The following is a 21147-nucleotide window of genomic DNA, read 5'->3' on the forward strand; positions in this document are numbered from 1 at the left end:
GAAGGCGCACACCCATCCCCACCGCGACCAAGCGGCGTCTCCGGTACCTTACCTTACCCAACAGCAGCGGCAACTCCGCTTTACGGCATTCACAGCAACCGCTGCAAAAGGTGCCGTCAAGTGCAAAGCCGTGGCTCTCTGGTTGCTGTGGGAGACGCTCCTGCAGTACTGTCCTGGACCTCAGCGTATCCGCGGCGCCAGCGACTTCACCGCCCGAGGTTTACTGATCCCTGACGATTCTTAGCTTTTGATATCAGGCCACTTAGCCAAAGCCCTTTCGGCGCTTGCCTTCCTAACAACTACAGTAGCGCAACGAGGCGACATAAAATTTAGGAAGTGGAGCAAGAATTGGAGGCACCAGCTGAGCTGTGCTTCTTGAAGCGTGTGAGTTTGGCAGATAAAATATAGAATGCCAGTTAGATGTGAATTTCAGATAAACAACAAATTGTGTTTGTTTGTTTGTTTGTTTTTTACTGCGTGTGGGCTAAACAGAGGGATTCAGAATAACTCCCTGAATTCTGGTTTGGGTACCATTAGATGAGATGGGGATGTAGTGGGAAATAGCAGCTGTGATTAATATTGCTCGTGAGGTTGAGGTGCACGGCATCCCATCTCCATAGGACTATTACACTCGGGTTTAGGTCTGGAAATATACACGCATACAGTTCCGGCCTAGTTCTTAACTTCACAGTGTAATACAATGAATTGTTAAGGGCCAGAAATGTCAATTTTGACATGAATTTTAAAAACTATACAGCACTAAATAAATTACTGTAATTTTAGGTTCTTTATACAAAATTATCAGTCCATACTAAAAACTGAAAATACTCCTTTTGTATATTTGAGTTTTCTAAACTTTGTTGTTTGAAACAGCATGTAAAGTTTGTTTTTTTTTAATGTTTATTTATTTGGAAAGAGAGACCGTGTGTGAGCAAGCAGGGAAGGGGCAGAACGAGAGAGGGAGAGAGAGAAGCCTAAGCAGGCTCTGCGCCGTCAACGTGCAGGGCTCAATCTCACCAACTGTGAGATCATGGCCAAAGTCAGGAGTCCCAGGCTTAACCCACTGAGCCACCCAAATGCCCTGAAAAGTTTTAATTTCTCATTTCCAGTTATAAGTTTCTGGTTTTTCCTTCTAGAACTTTTCTGTGTATATACAAGCTTATTCTGTAAAAGTCCTCTTATTACTTAAAACTAGTATATAGACTTAGAACTAGTAGTTGGTAAATTACTCGGAAAAGTAGATAACACCCAAAGGAAGGAAGTTATTGAGGATTAAAGGGATTACTGGACACAAGTGTTAATTTAATGGACCTAATACGGGAAATTTTGAGCATCAAAATGAATAACTATCGATTGAGCTAATGAATTGAGCTATCGATTGAAACACTGCAAATATGTAAAAATTCTTCACTTTGTAAGTCTTTAAAAATGAAACGCATTAGTTGTAATTGAAGGTTTCCAGGGTGATTGGTTGCCAATCACTATTGCAAAACTTGAGAAAGGGAAAAACATCAAGTATTTACCCTTTTGGGGCGCCTGGGTGGCTGAGCCGGTTAAGCATCCGACTTCGGCCCACGTTGTGATCTCATGGTTCGAGAGTTCGAGCCGCACGTCCCCTCTTTGCTGACAGGCTGGAGCCTGGAGCCTGCTTCAGATTCTGTCTCTTTCTCTCTCTCTCTGTCCCCGCCCCCACTCATGCTCAGTCTCTCTCTCAAGAACAAATAAACATTAAAAAAAAAGTATTTATCCTTTCTTGCATGAACTGTATGTCAGTGTAACCAAAATCCTAATGAGAATTCTAGCTAATAAATGAATGATAGAACAATCACCATTTTGCTATTCCTAATGAAATAATACAACTAATATTCATCAATAGATGTTAAAACTAAGGTGAAATGTTGCTGGGGACGTTTTAGAATTATTTTTCTGATGGGGAACTTATTAATAGGTGGTTTAGGCTGGTACCACCTGAACCCACCCCAGTGATCAATCTTATGATTGAGTCTGGGACAACCAGAAATCGTGTATTTCATGACAGGATGGAACAGACAACACACAGCACCACCTGTGAGGGATTCTTGCCTAAAAACCGAACCCGCATTTAATAAAACTCTAGATTTAACAAAGTGTGTAGAGAAGCAATCAGCTAAATTCAGAATGTGCCGTATTCTACAAGATAAATACCCCAGTCTCTTCATTAATGGTATATGGTATTTAAAGAGGGGGGAGGGAAGGAACTACTACAACATCAGAGACTTAAGAGACCTATAAGCAAATGCAGTGTGTAGACCTTGTCTGGATCCTGATATGAAGAAAGCAACCATAAAAAGACATTTTTGAAGCAACTGAAATTTTAATACGGACTGAGCCATTAGATGATATTAAGGAAGTGCTGTTAATTTTGCTAAGAATGTTAGTGGAATGTGGCTGTGTTTAAAAGAGTAAGTCATCATTGATGCATATTGCAGTGCTTATAAGGTGAAATGTTTTAAAACTCCAAAAAAGATGATACAAACATGGCAAAGTATTAATAACTGGTAAATCTGTGATGAGCATAAAGGTGTTCATTATTTTTTAAATGTTTATTTTTGAGGGGGGGGAGAAGGGGCAGAGAGAGAGGGAGACACAGAATACGAAGGAGGCTCCAGGCTCTGAGCTGTCTGCACAGAGCCTGACGCAGGACTGGAACTCACAAGCCTTGAGATCATGACCTGAGCCAAGTCAGACGCTTAAGCAACTGAGCCACTCAGGCACCCCTAAAAGTGTTCATTATTAATAGACCCTACTTCTCTGTATATTTTAAAAGTCATAATAAAAATTAACAAAAAAAAGGGAAAATTTTTCATCAGGTTCTGAGAAATAAATACTTTTCAAATGCAAAACTAATCTTGTTTCATGTAAACCTGGGGGGGGGGGGGAAGGCAGTTAAAGCAAAGTAATTTCACTGGCCAATCTTTTGATTTCAGCTAAGATCTTTTAAATTTTTTTTTAACGTTTATTTATTTTTGAGACAGAGAGAGAGAGAGCATGAACAGAGGAGGGGCAGAGAGAGAGGGAGACACAGAATCTGAAACAGGCTCCAGGCTCTGAGCTGGCAGCACAGAGCCCGACGCAGGGCTCGAACTCACGGACCACCAGATCATGACCTGAGCCGAACTCAGCCGCTTAACCCACTGAGCCACCCAGGCACCCCAGCTAATATCTTTTAAAATATGGATCAACCAATTGTAGTTTCTCACTGTTTCTCCTATAAAAGCCACAGACATACTGTATCACCTACTATTTCTACTTTATTATTTTAAAGTAGACCAGGAACTTAAACAAGTAAAGGAATCTTAACTTTAACAGTCCTAGGTTGGTTTTTTTTGTTTTGTTTTGTTTTTGCAATACTCCCCTATCATTTACAATTTTCTTGGACACAACTGTCTTGTGACTTTTTTAAAGCTCTTTATAAGTTTCCCTCTACATTCTTTACAATGTTTCATACTCGTATTTCATTTTGGTTTATGTCATATTTATATAACTACAATGGCTGCCAGCAGTACAAACAGGTTTGGGAACAAATAGCTAACTGCAGGTAAACTGGTGGGAGCAGTACTTCCCCCAGCAGTACTAGAGTGGAGCCCAGCTGTAAGCCTTCAGCTGTCAGTATGCTTTTAACTTGGTCAGCCAATCCAGTTGGACAAAGGTTACAAGAATGGGTAAAACAGCCTCTATTATAGGCAAAGATCCATCTTTTAAAAATCACTCAGATGGGGGATTACACACACACATCGTGGCCCATCCTAATATTGTGGGTCCTGGGGCAAGAGTACAAATGGAGTTTGACATATTTTAAATGTCTGAGTAAAGAATTAACCATATTATATCCTTCCACCCTGGCAAATATTCCTTCTCAAGGAACAGTAATCTAGGATCAAATTTGGAATTCTCAGACATATACTGTAGAGTCAGCATGAGAACTAGGTCTGCCTGTTCTTCCCACAAGGTCCTGGGTCTTTCCTCTTTTACTTCTAGCTTCAGCTTGCCACAAGAGTCCTGATATGCATCATGTACACACCTGTTTGCACATCCAAGGTCCATCCACACTACTCGTAAAACTGCCACTCCTTAAGTATAAAGGCATATACTTTATATAAAGGTATACACACACACACACACACACACACACACACACAACCTGTAGCACAGTCTGTCTTCAGGATGATTTGGGGAAGAGGCCTGCATCTGTTCTGTAATCAAGCTTTGGGCTGGTCAGGCAGGGAATTCTAGGGCTCTGGCTATCTGGTACATAATGGGTAGAGAACATGCACCCATCCAAGTGGGTGCAGTTCCTTGGTTCCTTCAATTTTCCATTCCATGAAGAGGCACAGCAAGTGTGAGGATCCGTGCAGGGACCCCTCTTTCCGAAGGCTAAGTGCACACACGCCCTCATGGTCTCATACTATATACACTGCTGGACTTGTTTTTTCTATTTCATAATATCATGAATACCCTTCCACTGATAGCATATTCTGTAACAGGTATATAGGGTTACTTTAGCACCATAATCTAATCATTCTGGTGACCTTGTGCAAAAGGGGCATACTACTAGTACCATGCAGCGTAAATGTAAAATAGGATTTAGTAAGGGAAATACTTGGGACAGAAAAGTAGAGTGCAATTTCCCAAGTTCTCATCCCACAGAGATTCGGACAGTCACAGAAGGACTGATATTCCATGGAAAGGACTCTAATTGAGGAAACCAACTCCCACAATGGTCTACATATTCATAGCATTTACTGGGGAAAGGGCATGCAGAATATATGTAGACAAGTATGTAACAATGGTAGCTTGCCAGTGCAGCAAGTTAAAAAGGGAGACTTCAGAATTGTGGTAGCCCATCCTTTTCTTCAATTAACAGTCAGGTTGCTTGTATTTTGCTCTTGTAATGCTGCAAAGAGTACTGGCTTATTTGTGGGTATGTAAGAGAAATACCTAGAAATGGAATTAACTTTTCAAAGGTATGTGTATTTAAAATCTTGATATTGCTGAACTGTTCTCCACACCATCTTCTATATGAGGTACTGTTTTCTTACTATCTACATCACACTCCTCTCCCTAGGACTCAAGACTATCCAGTGTCCCTTCATTCTTTTGGTGAAAAAGCTTAGTTACAGGAGCTCCAGTCTCATCTAGTCATTGATTGGTTTTCTTTTTTCTCCTAAACTTATTTCAAGTTAGGAAATACTTTTAAAAAGATTTAGATTCTGGTCTCTTTTTGGCTACAATCTGCCAAAATGTAACCCACAATGTGACAAGCTCCAAAGACAGAAAAACTAAGTGCTTGATTTATAGTTCTAGCATGTTTCACCTTCCATTTATAGCTGCACTGTGTAAAACAGCTACTAGTAAGATGTGGCTCTTTACATTTAAATTAATCACAATAAAAATTTTAGTTTCTTCATGTAACTCACCATATTTACATTGCTCAACAGCTGCCTGGATCTAGTGGCCACTGTGTTGGACAGCACAAATATAGAACTTCCCATCACTGCAGAAAATTCTGTTGAACAGCACTGCTCTAAAATATAAACTTTTTGGGCAGAGGGACTATGGCTTTTTTTTTAAATCTTCTCATCCCCAACAGTACACTGTAGATATTTAATGAAAATTGATAAAAATGCAAGCACTGAAGCAAAGGAAAGCAGAAAAAGTTTAATTTTTAGAGGAGATATTCCAGGTGCTTTTGTAAGAACTTAGGCTCGGTCATTCTACACAGAGCATACAATCATTTCAACATTCAAGTTACTCCACTTTGAATACTTTATTTTGAAGTTAAAAAGTTTAAAGTTTAAAAGGCTTTGTCTTGTTTCCAAGGATAATGAGGCAATATGCTTATTAAAAGACTAGTTTGCAGAACTGAGTATATTAAAAGTGTCCATTAATGTTCTTCATCCGTAACTTAAAGGTTAAACCTGAGGAATTAGAATTTTTATTATCAGAACTGCATAGCAAAACCATGTCCAAATGATAGACATACCAAATAATCTACAGATTAAGATAACCTGTAAGCCATTTAACAAATCCAATTTAAAGCAAAACAAATGTTAGGAGAGATACTAAATGATATTCAGGTTAGCAAAGTTTTGAAATGTTTCATCATATCTTTTAATGCAAAAAAAGTTGTCAAATGGTAAGTGGGCACATAAACCTGATATCATTTATCCCATGTCAACAAACTGCTGAATCATTTGGTTGTTTGGAAAATATTTGGGCTAAGTTCACTCTGCATGTGGTACTAAGCAGTCATAAATTGAAAGTGCAAATGCCTGAATGGAAACATAGCTTAAAATGTTTATTTATGCTATTCTACACTGACACATGAATGCTGTGAGAGACGTTTACAGTTGTACCAAGTCTAGATAGAGAGTAACAAGTTTGATGAGAAAATACAAAAAGGCCACAAGCATTGCACAAACAAAAGAATGTTAAAGGGCATTATAATCAGGTGGTGTTTTCTTTCCTTTTTTTTTTTTTTTAAATAATCACTTTGAAGTCCTAGTGATACCACTTTAAGCACATGCTTTATTAAAAGAAAGAACATCTAGAAGTACCCAACACTTAAATCCATTATTCACTGAAAATAACGCCTTACATTTACATAGCATTTTACTGTTGTTGAAGCAACTTCACATACTCCATTTCATTTTATTTCTCGCAACAGCCCTGGGAGGTAAGCTGAACAAGTTATAATTATTTTATGTAAGGCAGTGGAGGCCCAAAGATGAGAAATGATTTACTATGCTGAGGTCATAGATCTACTCAGTATATGGTAGAAAGCGATTAATTTTGAATTTAATTACTTTAAAAGAAGTGAAACCAAAATACTTTTTATATCCAGAAATCTTAAAGACTAGTGGTTTTTAATGTAAGTTGTTCCAAAACTTTAATTGTTATATATCTTATAGTATGAATTAGTTATAAATTTTATTTTAAAGAGTCTCCCTTAAATGGTAAATCAGACTCCGTGCTTTGGTACCTTAGAGATATTGAAAATGTTAAAATATATATATATATGCATTCTTATAGCCCTTAGGCTCTCAAAAAATTTCCAATGCTAACAGAAATGCCTTTTACCAATTACTTAAAATGTGACTTATTTTAAAACTGGTCCAAACTTACAAAGCTCCAAGCCAAAGCAAACACATTCACCCACCTTCTGCCCTACATACTGTGAAATCCTCTAAATGCCCATTCCCAAGGACCAACTTAGGGTGAATGGGTATCATTAAGAATATGTATCAGTTTAAACTAACAAAGCTCAAATGATTATGAATCAAAAGTGAGTACCTTATATTGACCCAGAAATAACAAATACTGTTTTAATTTAATAACTGGATAGTCTGAGGAGAAAAGTACTATGGCAATCTCTGTTATTTATAAGCCAGTACTAACCTTTATATGGCAAGTCCAACAATATCTTTTCAATAAAAACAACATATAGGAAACGCAATCCATTTAAACTCCAAATTACTCCAAAAGCTTAAGTATTTACATTAATCAAATATTCCAGGTAACAAAGCATGTCAGGTCACAAATATTTGTATAATGTGAATACTGTAAGATACACATAAAAGGTTTTGAAAACCATACTGAACATGAGGTAATCGTTCTGTAATGATTAAGGAAATATTCATGATCTATTATAATGTTCTAGTACTGACATTATGAAATGTATGTTTTGTTTAAAAATAGCAAATAACTTTATGGTTACTTGGGTGTTCAGTAAATTTATGCCGACCATATACTTCCCTAAAAGAATATATCCAGTTTAAAATAAAATCAAAGAAGAAACTGTTCTAGATCCATTTTATGTGACTATGTAAAACTGAACCATATTAATGCAGTTAATTTGAATTTTTTATAAACTCTAATAATTTATTTTTTAAAATTTGACTTACTAGCAGAAACATTGTTTTTAAGATGCAAACTTTGTCACATTACTCAAAAGTAGCAAAACTATATGTACAGTAAATCAAACTTCACTAATTGTGGAAATCCAGATACAAAGTACGGCTGCCGTATCACAGACACTTAAATTTATCTGTTGTATGAATTAGCCAATGAATGGACACTGATCTAATAAATATGGGGTTTTTAAAAGAATTACAATGATTTGAAAGTATAGTCCTTAGTATTTTTAGCCTGGAATCATAATATTTTATAGTAAGAAGTCAACAGTGTCCTCTTCCAGAATTAATACTCTTTGAAATCATATTATATATATATACATATACATATATATATACAGACATATATATATATACATATATATATATCCTTTGTCAATTTTTTCATGATTTCAAAAGAAACAAAATAACTATAATTTTACAAGTATTGAGAAAAAATAATCATTCTGGGTAAGTCATGAAATGGAGTATGTGAGCCTAATTATAATATTGCATTACAAATTATTTACTTTTATTATTTGTACCACCAAGGATCAGTCACCAAAAATTCCAATTATACATGACACTGTTCATACTTTAATTTAATAAGTGAGTAAATAAAACTAAGCCAATATGCTTCTTTAAATGGTAACACAGGAAAAAGTTACTGTTTGCAGAACAAAGTAGGCCAAGTCTAGCTGTACAGTGGCAGTTAACGGTTTGTCAACACGGTACAGATGCCATCAATAAAACCCATGTACAGACAGGCACGCCTCTAATACTTTCAATTTGTTTACCTATACGGGACATTCAAAGAATCACTGTATATTAAATTTCTATGTGCACTCAGTTATTAAATGCTTCATATATACATATTTACCAAAAGTTAAACACATAGGTGGCAGAGTAAGCCCAAAGAGTCAAAATGAATTGTAAAAAAAATTTTGTTTCTAAAGTGCTTAAGGCAATTCCTTCATTTCTTTAACCCAGTTTACTAAAACTGGTTTGGGATTCAACTGCTAAAAGAGAAATGCAATATCAAATGCACATTTTTATAAAACAATTTTTATACCTGTAATACATCTATTACCGTCAACCTCTCATGCATTTCTTTTACAGAAAGCAATCATGTTTGACCTATCAAAACAAAGAGTAAACAAACTAATAAAGTCTGAAAGGGTATACCATCTTCCCACAATGCATTAAATTTGAGCAAAAAGGCTCAATAGTTTTTAATTCAAATGACAATGAGAATGTTATATATTATGGTCAAGTTAAGAGTTACCTTAATTTGATACTATTTAAATAGGCACTACAGTTGATTATTTTCTAGTTTGAAAAGGAGGGTGGCAGACTTTTCCAGTTTAACTTAACACATATAAACTTAAAACTTTTGTTTTTTATAGAGACATTTAAGAAGCATACATAGTAACAGGAAAACCTCAGATTTTTATTTTGAAGTAATACTTGTTATTACTTCAAATGAATTTTCCAAATGAACATTAGAAAATTTAAATGAAGGGTTTCAAATGATGGCATGAGCCCAGAATAGAAGCATATGCACTCCTCCAGCCCGATTAATCCTCTGCTCCATACACCTGCAATAGAAGGCCCTCACCAGTATAACATAATGGTCTCTGGCTTAAATTATCAGTTGACGCTGCAGGGGGCATGAAGTAAGAGCACACTTAGAGGAAGAAGGCACTGAATTAAAGAGAAGACACAATTACATAAGACGTAATAGTAAAAAATTTTATACAAGAACTTCTGGCTTTTTCTGTGTCAATTTTGCTAAACTATACATGTGTAATTGTTCACATAAAGCAGCTCCACCACTAAATTACTGCTTTCAGATTTGACTCTATGAAAGAGAATTGTAACTTCCTGTTTCTTAGGTCCTGGAATAACACCACTGTAGGGAACAGAATATCCAAAAATTTTTTTTCAAAATCTTTAGGAAGAACAAAACCCAATATTATAATTGTTTGGAGAATCAAAAGGATATCTATTGACATACTTCATTCTCTCAACTGCCTTATAGTCTTTAAAAACTACCAATATGTCATGAGACAATGGTGCAGATATAAATGCCCTCTGGAAAAATAATACCTAATTCAAACAAAATTCCTCATTTAGGTCTGTTTTACCAAAAAACAAAACACCCTATATCAGTAAACAGTAAACTTTAGGAGAGAATGAGCTATTCCTATTTCACAGGTTTTTCTGTAAAAGGCAGCTCAGATGTAAGCAGCAATAGTCCCTTCTTGGGAGAAGGTTGTCAGAGCATAATACCCTTAAAATAAGAATGAAAAAAGGTCAACAGGAGAAAGTAAATTCCAGAGACCACCAAAAACGTTCAAGGACTTCTTAAATACTGAAATCGCAACTTTCAGTTTGGCTCAAAGAACTTGTATTAAAAATTTTAACCAACTTTTAAAAAATAGGTACGTTCTGCTCAATAACCATGGGTTTTATTCATGGTTTAACATATTTTCCCTAAGGTTGGGAAGGATTATTCTATGATGATTTTTGGAAGAATTATACCCCTTTGGAAGGCAAATGTGAAAAATAACCTCTGAATAGTTACGTTTGAAAAACTTACATGGTAAATAAGTCAGAGATATGTAGACATTTTTCAAAACACTTGTTTAAACCATTCCATACCTTACTAAAAAGCAGACATAAATGACCTCAGTAGTTTTAGGCACCTCCCTTTATAACCTATCTTCTTAGATAAAACTTAAATGATGTAGGTTTTTCTACCTTTTTTTAAACTTTAATAAAATTTCATTCCTACTAGAAATATTAAAAATCAGTATAATTATCAATTACTACCAAATTCAAGTGAGAATTTTACCAAGACAACTATTAAAGGTAGTACTAAATGTGACAACAAAATCAGAAAATAGAAAGCTTTAAAAAATCTTATCCATCATCCAAAATGATGGAATGAAAAGAAGTCTAATTAAACAAGGCAACATATAAAGAATATCCCTTTGCCACTGTTAGTGCAGCAGGTTAAAAACAACAACGACGACAACTAATGTATGGGTGATTTTAAGCTAAACTCTTCCTATCCACTCTATTTTGAGTTTTAACTCAAATAAGAGAAATGTCACAATATTTGGAAAAGAGAAAATGATAAACAATCTAGTCAGTAAACAAAAGAGGATAATTTAGCAAAACTCAACTTCTTTACGAAAGGACAACAATTAAGAAAACATTTCTAGCATCCCCAACCAATGATTTCAATTTTTAGACAAACTTAAAAGACTATATTTTTTTTTAAAGCTTCAGTGTAAGAACCTAATAATAGGTAGTGACGAGATAAAGAGAAAGTACAGGGGAAAGAAGACAAGATTTAAATGCTTTCCTCTCAGGTCCTAGGACTACATACTAACTAAACATTTTAGGAGAGCCAAAGTAATCCAAGAAACACAAAAATGAGTTTCTATGTAACTATTTAAACACTGCCTTTCTTCCCATTTGCTCTTCGAAACATCAGTTTCTTGCTCAGAATCTGCTTGCTTGATGCTACTGCACAGTAGGTTCCCGTGAGTACTTGGTACTAGATGCTTAATGCTAACACATCCCAGGCCTTAAAGCAAAAGGTAGCAAACCTGATTTCCACCACTTGTAAATTTCTGTGATTAGTAACTGCACAGAAAAGGCCACCCAAAGGGGGTGAAACATATTCTGAGTAAGCATTACTGAGTAATATTGTTTAGGCTGCTAGCTGAACCCGTCATTCCATTTTCACTTTTCTGAAGCGTTCTCACAGCACTTGGAACCTGCATCCCAGTATTCAAAGAAAGTCCACCACACCAAACCTAAAAAAAGACAAAACCAAAGCTTTAGTCAGATTTCAAATCAAACTAGAACTGAGGTGATTCTTAAAGTTCCATTTGAAAGGCAAAATGCCACGTATGTGAATGTCAACAAGTTCCAAACTGATAACCTTTATATTTGAACCGAGAAGTGAAAAGGAAGGCTAACTCAAGAGTTTTTGAGAACCAGAGAGGCCAGAGGAAGTCTTTGTGGTAGCAGAACCCACTGGAACTGCACACAAGAGAAGGAACTAAGGGCTGCAAAAATTTAGATATTAAATTTTTAGGGTTAATAGGCCAAAAATATTGGCTATTTCTACTGATGCTAACCTTCACAACCAAGAGAAGTGCACAGAGAGCCAATTTCCTTACCCCTATTATTGCTTTACATTGTGATGAGGTGTGGCCTGAGACTATAGGAATCCAACACCCCAGTGTCAACAGAGTAAAATCCATTATTTTTTTCCCTAACTTGTTAACAATAAGAACTCTTTTATTAATTCTTTAAGAACTTCTGTGGGGCGCCTGGGTGGCTCAGTCGGTTAAGTGTCCGACTTCAGCTCAGGTCACGATCTCATGGTCCGCGAGTTCGAGCCCCACGTCGGGCTCTGGGCTGATGGCTCAGAGCCTGGAGCCTGCTTCCGATTCTGTGCCTCCCTCTCTCTCTGCCCCTCCCCCATTCATGCTCTGTCTCTTTCTGTCTCAAAAATAAATAAACGTTAAAAAAAAAATTAAAAAAAAAATTTAAAAGAACTTCTGAGAAAAATGCAAATGGTAATAATATCCAGATATACCATATTGCCATATTCTATTAATTATAAATGTAAGTTTATGAAAGATGAAATTGCTTTGCTTGTAAACAGAGCAGCTTTAATTGAATAAAGTGAATAACTTATTTAGAACAGACTCAAGTGAATTAAAATATGAAAGTATGGATCTTTTAATTATCATTGATGCCTGGTTTGTAGAAGACATAGCTTGAGACAAGGGACACTTAGAAAATGTTGGAGTATTCCCACCTTCAATTATATCCAAAAGTGTTTAAAATTTACTGAGTGATTACATACTATACCAAAGAATCCACTGACCTGTGAAATTTATAGCTGTATGACGAACATTCCAAATTTTTAAAACTAGTAGGTTCAGTAATGATAACTCCCCAAATACAAAAGCTCTGTGATTATAAAACTACTATATTACTTTTTTTTTGAAATTATTTAAGTGATTTACAAACATATTTACTCAAAATATCTAGCACAGAGGTACAAGGGCAAATCAACAGACAAAGGTTAGTCTTTTTTGAACACTTGGAATTCATATACAAAAAACAGATCTCAAACCATACCTGGTACAATATATAAAAAATAACTCAAAATGGATCACAGACCTAAATGTAAAACCTAAAACCATAAAACTTTAAGAAGAATACAAAAGAGATTATCTTTGTATCCTTGAGGTAGGCAAAGCAAGATCCATAAAAGAAAAAAAAATGGATAAACGGACTTCATTAAAATGAAAAACTTCTCCTCAAAATGTTTACAAAATGAGAAAAGCCACAAACTAGGAAAAAATATTTGCAGAAGAGTTATTTGATAAGGACCCATATCCAGCATACATAAAGAAATCTTAAAACTCATTAATGAGAAAACAAGTACCCCAATAAAAAATGAATAATAGATACTGCATCAAAGACATTATAAAAATGAAAAATAAGCACATGAAAAGATCCTCAACATCATTTGTCCTTAGGAAAATGCAAGTTAAAACCATAATGAAATACCATTACATACCTATTAAAACTGCTGAACAAAAAAATCTGACAATATTAATGTCAAGGATGTGGTAAACTCTCATATATTGCTAGTAGGAATGCAAAAGTCACAATACAAGAAACAACAGGTGTTGGTGCAGATGTAGAGAAAAGGGTATCTATCCCCCCTTGCACTGTTGGTGGGAATGCAAACTGGTGCAGCCACTCTGGAGAATGGTATGGAAGTTCCTCAAAAAACTAAAAATATAACTACCCTACCATCCAGCAATTGCACTACTAAGTATTTACACAAAGGATACAAAAATACAGATTCAAAGGGTTACATGCACCCCAATGTTTACAGGAGAATTATCAACAATAGCCACACTATGGAAAGAGCCCAAATGTCCATCTACTGATGAATGGGTAAAGATGTGGTGTGTGTGTGTATGTAACACACACACACGCACACACACACACAGGGGATATTAAACAAAAAGAATGAAATCTTGGGCCTGGGTGGCTCAGTCAGTTAAGCATCTAACTCTTGATTTCACCTCAGGTGAAATCTCACACATCAGGCTCCGCACTAGCACAGAGACTGGAATTCTCTCTCTCCTTCTCTCTCTGCCCCTCCCCCACTCACACTCTCAAAATAAACCTTTTTTAAAAAAAGAAAAAGAATGAAATCTTGCCACTTACAATGACATGGAGGAGATAGAATGTATTACACTAAGCGAAATAAGTTGGAGAAAGACAAATATCATATGATTTCTCTCATATGTGGAATTTATTTATTTATTTATCTATCTATTTATCTATTTATTTATTTATTTATTTATTTTGAGACAGAAAGCAGGAGCAGGGGCTGAGCAGAGGAAGAGGGAGAGACAGAGTCTTAAGCAGGTTCCATGCTCAGTGTGGAGTCCAACGCAGGACTCGATCTCATGACCCCATGACAATGAGATCATGACCTGAGCAGAAATCAAGAGTCAGCGCTTAACTGACTAAGCCATCCAGGTGCTCCACTCATATGTGGAATTAAGAAACAAAACAGATGAACACATAGGAAGGGGGGAAAAAGAGGAGAGAGGGAAACAAACCACAAAAGACTCAATGACAGAGAATCAACTGAGGGTTGATGGAGGGAGATGGGTAGGAGATGAGCTAGATGGGTGATGAGTGCTTATTGTGTTGAGCACTGGGCATTGTTTTTAAGTGATGAATCACTGAATTCTACTCCTGAAACCAATATTGCACTGTATGTTAACTAAAATTTAAATAAAAATTTAAAAAAATTAAAAGGAATACAAAAGTCACACAGCCACTTTGGAAAACATTTTGGTAGCTTCTTATAAAGTTAAACATACACTTTCTTTTTTTTTCTTTAATTTTTTTTTAATGTTTATTTTTGAGAGAGAAACAGTGTCAGTGGGGATGCCCAGACAGAGAGGGAGACACAGTATTCAAAGCAGGCTCCAGGCTCTGAGCTGTCAGCACAGCCCAGTGCAGGGCCCAAACCTATGAACTGTAAGATCATGACCTGAGCCGAAAGCAAATGCATAACCTACTGGGACACACAGATACCCTAAACATACACTTTCAGTGTGATCTAATACCCTCACTTCTAGGTATTAACCCAAGAGAAATGAAAACAAATACGAAAAAATCTATTTGCAAATATTTACAGTGCCTTTACTTATAATTGCCAAAAACTAGAAAGAACCCCAAAGTCCTTCAACTGGTGAGTGGATGAATAACGTGTGCTACATACACAGTCAGCAATAAAACAGACAATCGTCAGCAAAAAAAAAAGACACTATGACTGATAAACACAACATTGATGAATTTCAAATACATTATGCTATAGAATCAAAAGTCTACATACCATACAATTCCTTTTCTCTAATATTCTGGAAAAAGCAAAACTACGGAGACTAAAACCTTGTTAGTGACTACCAGGGCTGGGTGTGATCAGAAAGGTCCGTTACAAAGGAAGATGAACTTTTGTAGGGTGATAGAAATGTTCAATGTCTTGATTATGGTAATGTTACACAACTGTAAGCATTTGTCAAATCCCACAGAACTGTACACTACTATGAATTATCCTTAATAAACCTGCTTTTAAAAAGAAAACTAGGGGTGCCTGGGTGGCTCAGTCAGTTAAGCGTCCAACTGCAGCACAGATCATGATTTCATTGTTCATGAGTTCAAGCCCCACGTTGGGCTCTGTGCTGACAGCTCAGAGCCTGGAGCCTGCATCGAATTCTGTGTCCTCCTCCCTCTCTCTCTTTCTCTGCCCCTCCCCCACTCACGTTCTCGCGCGCTCTCTCTCTCTCTCTCTCTCCCCCCTCCCTCTCTCTCTCCCTCTCAAAAATAAACATAAAAAAATTTTTTAAAAAGAAAACTAATCTTGTACACAGAAAGTTTAATAATCACTGACCTAGTTAATAAACCCTTCAATGAAAGGAAAAAAATAATTTCAACCAGTTTGAAAATACTTTTCCTAAAGCATCTTAACAACACTTACTAATGTAGTTAGTGTTTAATTATTTGGAATGAAAAGCAATAAACTCACTACATATCTACTTGAGATAAACTCAAATTAAACATGAAATCCAACCCTTTGAGACACAAGGAAAAAAATAACTTTTGAGTTTCATATGGTAAACAAATTTGTCCCTGAATGACCTATTTGGAAAAACAGCCAAAAAACACATAATACAGCAGAGGTTTGTGGCAAAGTAATAATAATAATAATAATAATAATAATAATAATAACAACAACAACAACCCTTCTAAATCCTTAAGTGTTTTTCTATGAACAATAACTTCATTCACTGATTACTTTTAATTTTTAATGAAAAACCAAGAGTCTTAGTTATTAGCATTGTTTTAAATTTAAGATTTTGGAGTATCCAAAGTGAATGATCATTATCAATTTTGAGAGTTAAAAGTACTATATTTTAAACCCACATATACCCTGAATACTTTCTCCTCACAGTTTGAGAAGCTACAGTCAGGGTAATGATGGAAGAACACACATACAAAACATTCTGCCAACTCTGCAATGGAAATAACCCCTTTGATTGTAGAAGTAACCCCCAAATTAAGAAAAGGTCTAGCCAGAATAATGTCTTAATTGTACTGCAGAACTCCCCAGAGTAGCCCAAACTTACAGAAAAATCCAAAGGATAAAGGAGTTGGAAGAAGCAGTAACATCAGCTTAATAAAAAAATAAATTCAAACCAAGTTGCATTTTGTATGGAGAATAATGACTTTTTCTAATATAAACTGTGACCACTAAACCAGCCTTGCAAGAAATTTTAAGGGGGACTCTTTGAGTGAAGAAAAAAAACAAAACAAAACCGACCAAAAGCAATAAAGACTAGAAAGGACCAGAGAACATCATCAGAAACATCAACTCAATAGGAAACACAATGGCACTAAATTCATGTCTTTCGGTAGTCACTCTGAATGTAAATGGACTAAATGCTCCAATCAAAACACACAGGGGATTAGAATGGATAAGAAAACAAGACCCATCTATATGCTGCCTACCAGAGACTCATTTTAGACCTAAAGACACAGCAGATTGAAATAAGGGGATGGAGAACCATCTATCATGCTAATGGACGTCAAAAGAAAGCCAGAGTAGCTGTATTTATATCAGACAAACTAGATTTTAAAACAAAGACTATAACAAGAGATGAAGAAGGGCGTTCTATCATAATTAAGGGATCTACCAAGAAGATCTAACAACTGTAAATATTTATGCTTCCAATTTGAAAGCACCCAAATATATAAATCAATTAATCACAAGCACAAAGAAACGCATTGATAATAATACCATAATAGTAGGAGATTTTAACACCCCACTTTCAACAATGGAAACAATGGCTCTGAATGAGACCCTGGACCGGATGGACTTAACAGATATATTCAGAACATTTCATCCTAAAGCAGCAGAATACGCATTCTTCTTGAGTGCACATGGAACATTCTCCAGAACAGATCATACACTGGGTCACAAATCAGCCCTCAACAAGTACAAAAAGATTGATATCATACCATGCATATTTTCAGACCACAATGCCATGAAACTTGAAATCAATCACAAGAAAAAATGTGGAAAGACCACAAATAACTGGAGATTAAAGAACATTCTACTAAAGAATGAATGCACTAATCAAGAAATAAAGAGGAAATTAAAAAGTACATGGAAGCCAATGAAAATGAAAACATGACAGTCCAAAACCTCTGGGATGCAGCAAAGGTGGTCATAAGAAGGAAGTATGTAGCAATGCAGGCCTTCCTAAAGAGGGAAGAAATGTCTAAAATACACAACCTAACCTTACACCTAAATGCGCTGGAAACAGAACAGCAAGTAAAGCCCAAAATCAGCAGAAGAAGGGAAATAATAAAGATTAGGGCAGAAGTCAATGATATTGAAATTAAAAAAAAACAACAACAGTAGAATAGATAAACAAAACCAGGAGCTTGCTAGTTCTTTGAAAGAATTAACAAAATTGATAAACCCCTACCCAGATTGATCAAAAAGGAAAAAGGAAAGGACCCAAATGAATAAAATCAGATGAGAGAGATCACAACCAACATCACAGAAATATAAACAATTATAAGAGACTATTACGACCAATTATATGCAAACAAATTGGGCAATCTGGAAGAAATGGACAAATTCCTAGAAACTAACTGAAAAGGAAAAAGTAGAAAATTTGAACAGACCCACAACCAGCAAAGAAATTGGATCAGTAATCAAAGATCTCCCAATAAACAAGAGTCCAGGGATGGACGCCTTCCTAGAGGAATTCTACCAAACATTTAAAGAAGAGATGGGGTGCTTGGGTGGCTCAGTCAGTTAAGTGTCCCACTTCAGCTCAGGTCATGATCTCGCAGTTTGTGAGTTTGAGTCCCGTGTTGGCTCTGTGCTGACAGTTCAGAGCCTGGAGTCTGTTTTAGATTGTGTGTCTCGCTCTCTCTCTGCACCTCCTCCCTCCCTCCTTCCTTCCCTCATTCCCTCTCCTCCCTCCTCAAAAATAAATAAACATAAAAAAAATAAAGAAGAGTTAATACCTATTCCTTTGAAGATGTACCAAAAAATAGAAATGGAAAGAAAACTTCCAAACTCATTCTATGAGACTAGCATTACTGTGATTCCAAATGCAAACAAAAACACCACTAAAAAAGAGAACTATCGACCAATCTCACTGATGAGCATGGATGCAAAAATTCTGAAGAAGATACTAGCAAACCAAATCCAACAATACATTAAAAGAATTATGCACCACGATCAAGTGGGATTCATTCCTCTCCCTGAGATGCAGAGCTGGTTCAATATCTGCAAATCAATTAATGTGACACATCACATTAATAAAAGAAAGGATAAGAACCACATGATCCTCAATAGATACAGAAAAGGCATTTGACAAAATACAGCATCCTTTCTTGATAAAAACCCTCGAGAAAGTAGGGATAGAAGGAACATACCTCAAGATCATAAAGGCCATATATATGAAAGACCCACAGCTAACATGATCCTCAATGAGGAAAAACTGAGAGCCTTCCTCCGAAGGTCAGGAACACAACAGGGATGTCCACTGTCACCACTGTTTTTCAACAGTGTTGGAAGTTCTAGCCTCAGCGATCAAACAAAGAGAAATAAAAGGCACCCAAATTGGGAAAGAAAAAGTCAAACTTTCATTCTTCACTGACATGATACTCTATGTGGAAAACCCAAAAGATTCACCAAAAAACTGCTAGAAATGATACATGAATTCAGCAAAGCCGCAGAATATAATATCACCATACATTTCTTTACACCAATAATGAAGCAGCAGCAGGAGAAATCAAGGAATCGATTCCATTTACAAATGCACTGAAAACCGTAAAATACCTAGGAATAAACCTAACCAAAGATGTAAAAGATCTGTACACTAGAAACTATAGAAAGCTTATAAAAGAAACTGAAGAAAACACAAAGAAATGGAAAAGTATTTCATGCTTGTGGACTGGAAGAACAAATATTGTTAAAACACCAATATTACACATTCAATACAATCCCTATCAAAATAACACCAGCATTCTTCACAGAGCTAGAACAAACAACCCTAAAATTTGTGTGGAACCAGAAAGGACCCCGAATAGCCAAAGCAATCCTGAAAAAGAAAACCAAAGTGGGAGGCATCACAATTCTGGATTTCAAGCTATATTCCAAAGCTGTAATCATCAAGATAGTATGGTACTGGCACAAAAACAGACACATAGATCAATGGAACAGAAGAGAGAACCCAGAAATGGATCCATAAATGTATGGCCAACTAATCTTTGACAAAGCAGGAAAGAATATCCAATGGAATAAAGACAGTCTCTTCAACAAAAGGTGTTGGAAAACTGGACAGCAACGTACAGAAGAATGAACCTGGACCACTTTCTTACACCATACACAAAAATAAACTCAAAATGGATGAAAGACCTAAACGTAAGACAGGAAACCGTTAAAATCCTAGAGCAGAAAACCGGCAACAACCTTTTTGACCTTGGCCGCGGCAACTTCTTACTTGATACATCTCCGGAGGCAAGGGACACAAAAGCAAAAATGAACTACCAAGAGAAGGAAAAGGAAAGCCAGAGTGGAAAAGACATTTGCAATGCATATATCTGGCAAAAGACTCAGTTCAAAAATGAACTACTGGGACCTCATCAAGATAAAAAGCCTCTGCACAGTGAAAGAAACAATCAGCAAAACTAAACGGCAACTGACAGAATGAGAAAAGATATATACAAATGACATATCAGATAAAGGGTTAGTATCCAAAATCTCTAAAAAACTTCTCAAACTCAACACCAAAAAAACAAATAACCCAGTGAAGAAATGGACAAAGACATGAATAGACACTTCTCCAAAGAAGACATCCAGATGGCCAACCGACACATGAAAAAATGCTCAACATTACTCATCATGAGGGAAATACAAATCAAAACCACAATGAGATATGACCTCACACCTGTCAGAATGGCTAACATTAGCAATTCAAGAAACAACACAATGTTGGTGAGGATGCAGAGAAAGGTGGAACACTTTTGCACTGCTGGTGGGAATGCAAACTGGGGCAGCCACTCTGGAAAACAGTATGGAGGTTCCTCAAAAATTAAAAATAGAACCACCCTATGACACAGCAATTGCACTACTAGGTATTTACCCAAAGGATACAAAAATGATGATTCAAAGGGGCACATGCTCCCCAATGTTTATAGCAGCACTATTGACAACAGCCAAATTATGGAAAGAGCCCAAATGTCCATCAACTGACTAATGGATAAAGAAGATGTGGTTTATATACACAATGGAGTACTATGTGGCAATAAGAATGAAATATGGCCCTTTGTAGCAAGGTGGATGGAATTGGAGAGTGTGATGCTAAGTGAAATAAGCCATACAGAGAAAGACAGATACCATATGTTTTCACTCTTATGTGGATCCTGAGAAACTTAACAGAAACCCATGGGGGAGGGGAAGGAAAAAAAAAAAAGAGGTTAGAGTGGGAGAGAGCCAAAGCATAAGAGACTCTTAAAAACTGAGAACAAACTGAGGTTTGACGGGGGGTGGGAGGGAGGGGAG

At 36.2% G+C, this 21147-nt stretch overlaps 2 protein-coding genes across 10 annotated transcripts in view; both read right to left on the minus strand.

Moving 5' to 3' along the window:
• Window positions 1-8273, minus strand: part of FKTN (fukutin) — a 90955-nt gene extending 82682 nt beyond the window's left edge. Inside the window, exon 1 of one of the 3 annotated variants that reach the window (XR_008291056.1) lies at window positions 53-414. The gene's annotated coding sequence lies outside the window, so the exon portion shown is untranslated. Of the gene's footprint in view, window positions 1-52; window positions 421-5456 lie in introns of those variants that run through there. The other 2 variants (XM_053204844.1, XM_015077220.3) reach the window with 2 other exon arrangements.
• A 1087-nt stretch (window positions 8274-9360) lies between these two features.
• The window catches only part of FSD1L (fibronectin type III and SPRY domain containing 1 like), a 72812-nt gene continuing 61025 nt past the window's right edge, over window positions 9361-21147 (minus strand). For all 7 annotated transcript variants that reach the window (XM_015077223.3, XM_015077222.3, XM_053204845.1 and 4 more), the window contains one exon: window positions 9361-11761. In XM_015077223.3, the coding sequence (XP_014932709.1) occupies window positions 11639-11761 (123 nt within the window). In that variant the 3' untranslated portion in view covers window positions 9361-11638. The remainder of the gene's footprint in view (window positions 11762-21147) is intronic.

Source organism: Acinonyx jubatus, chromosome D4 (genome assembly GCF_027475565.1).
Source record: "Acinonyx jubatus isolate Ajub_Pintada_27869175 chromosome D4, VMU_Ajub_asm_v1.0, whole genome shotgun sequence".
Lineage (NCBI taxonomy): Eukaryota > Metazoa > Chordata > Mammalia > Carnivora > Felidae > Acinonyx > Acinonyx jubatus.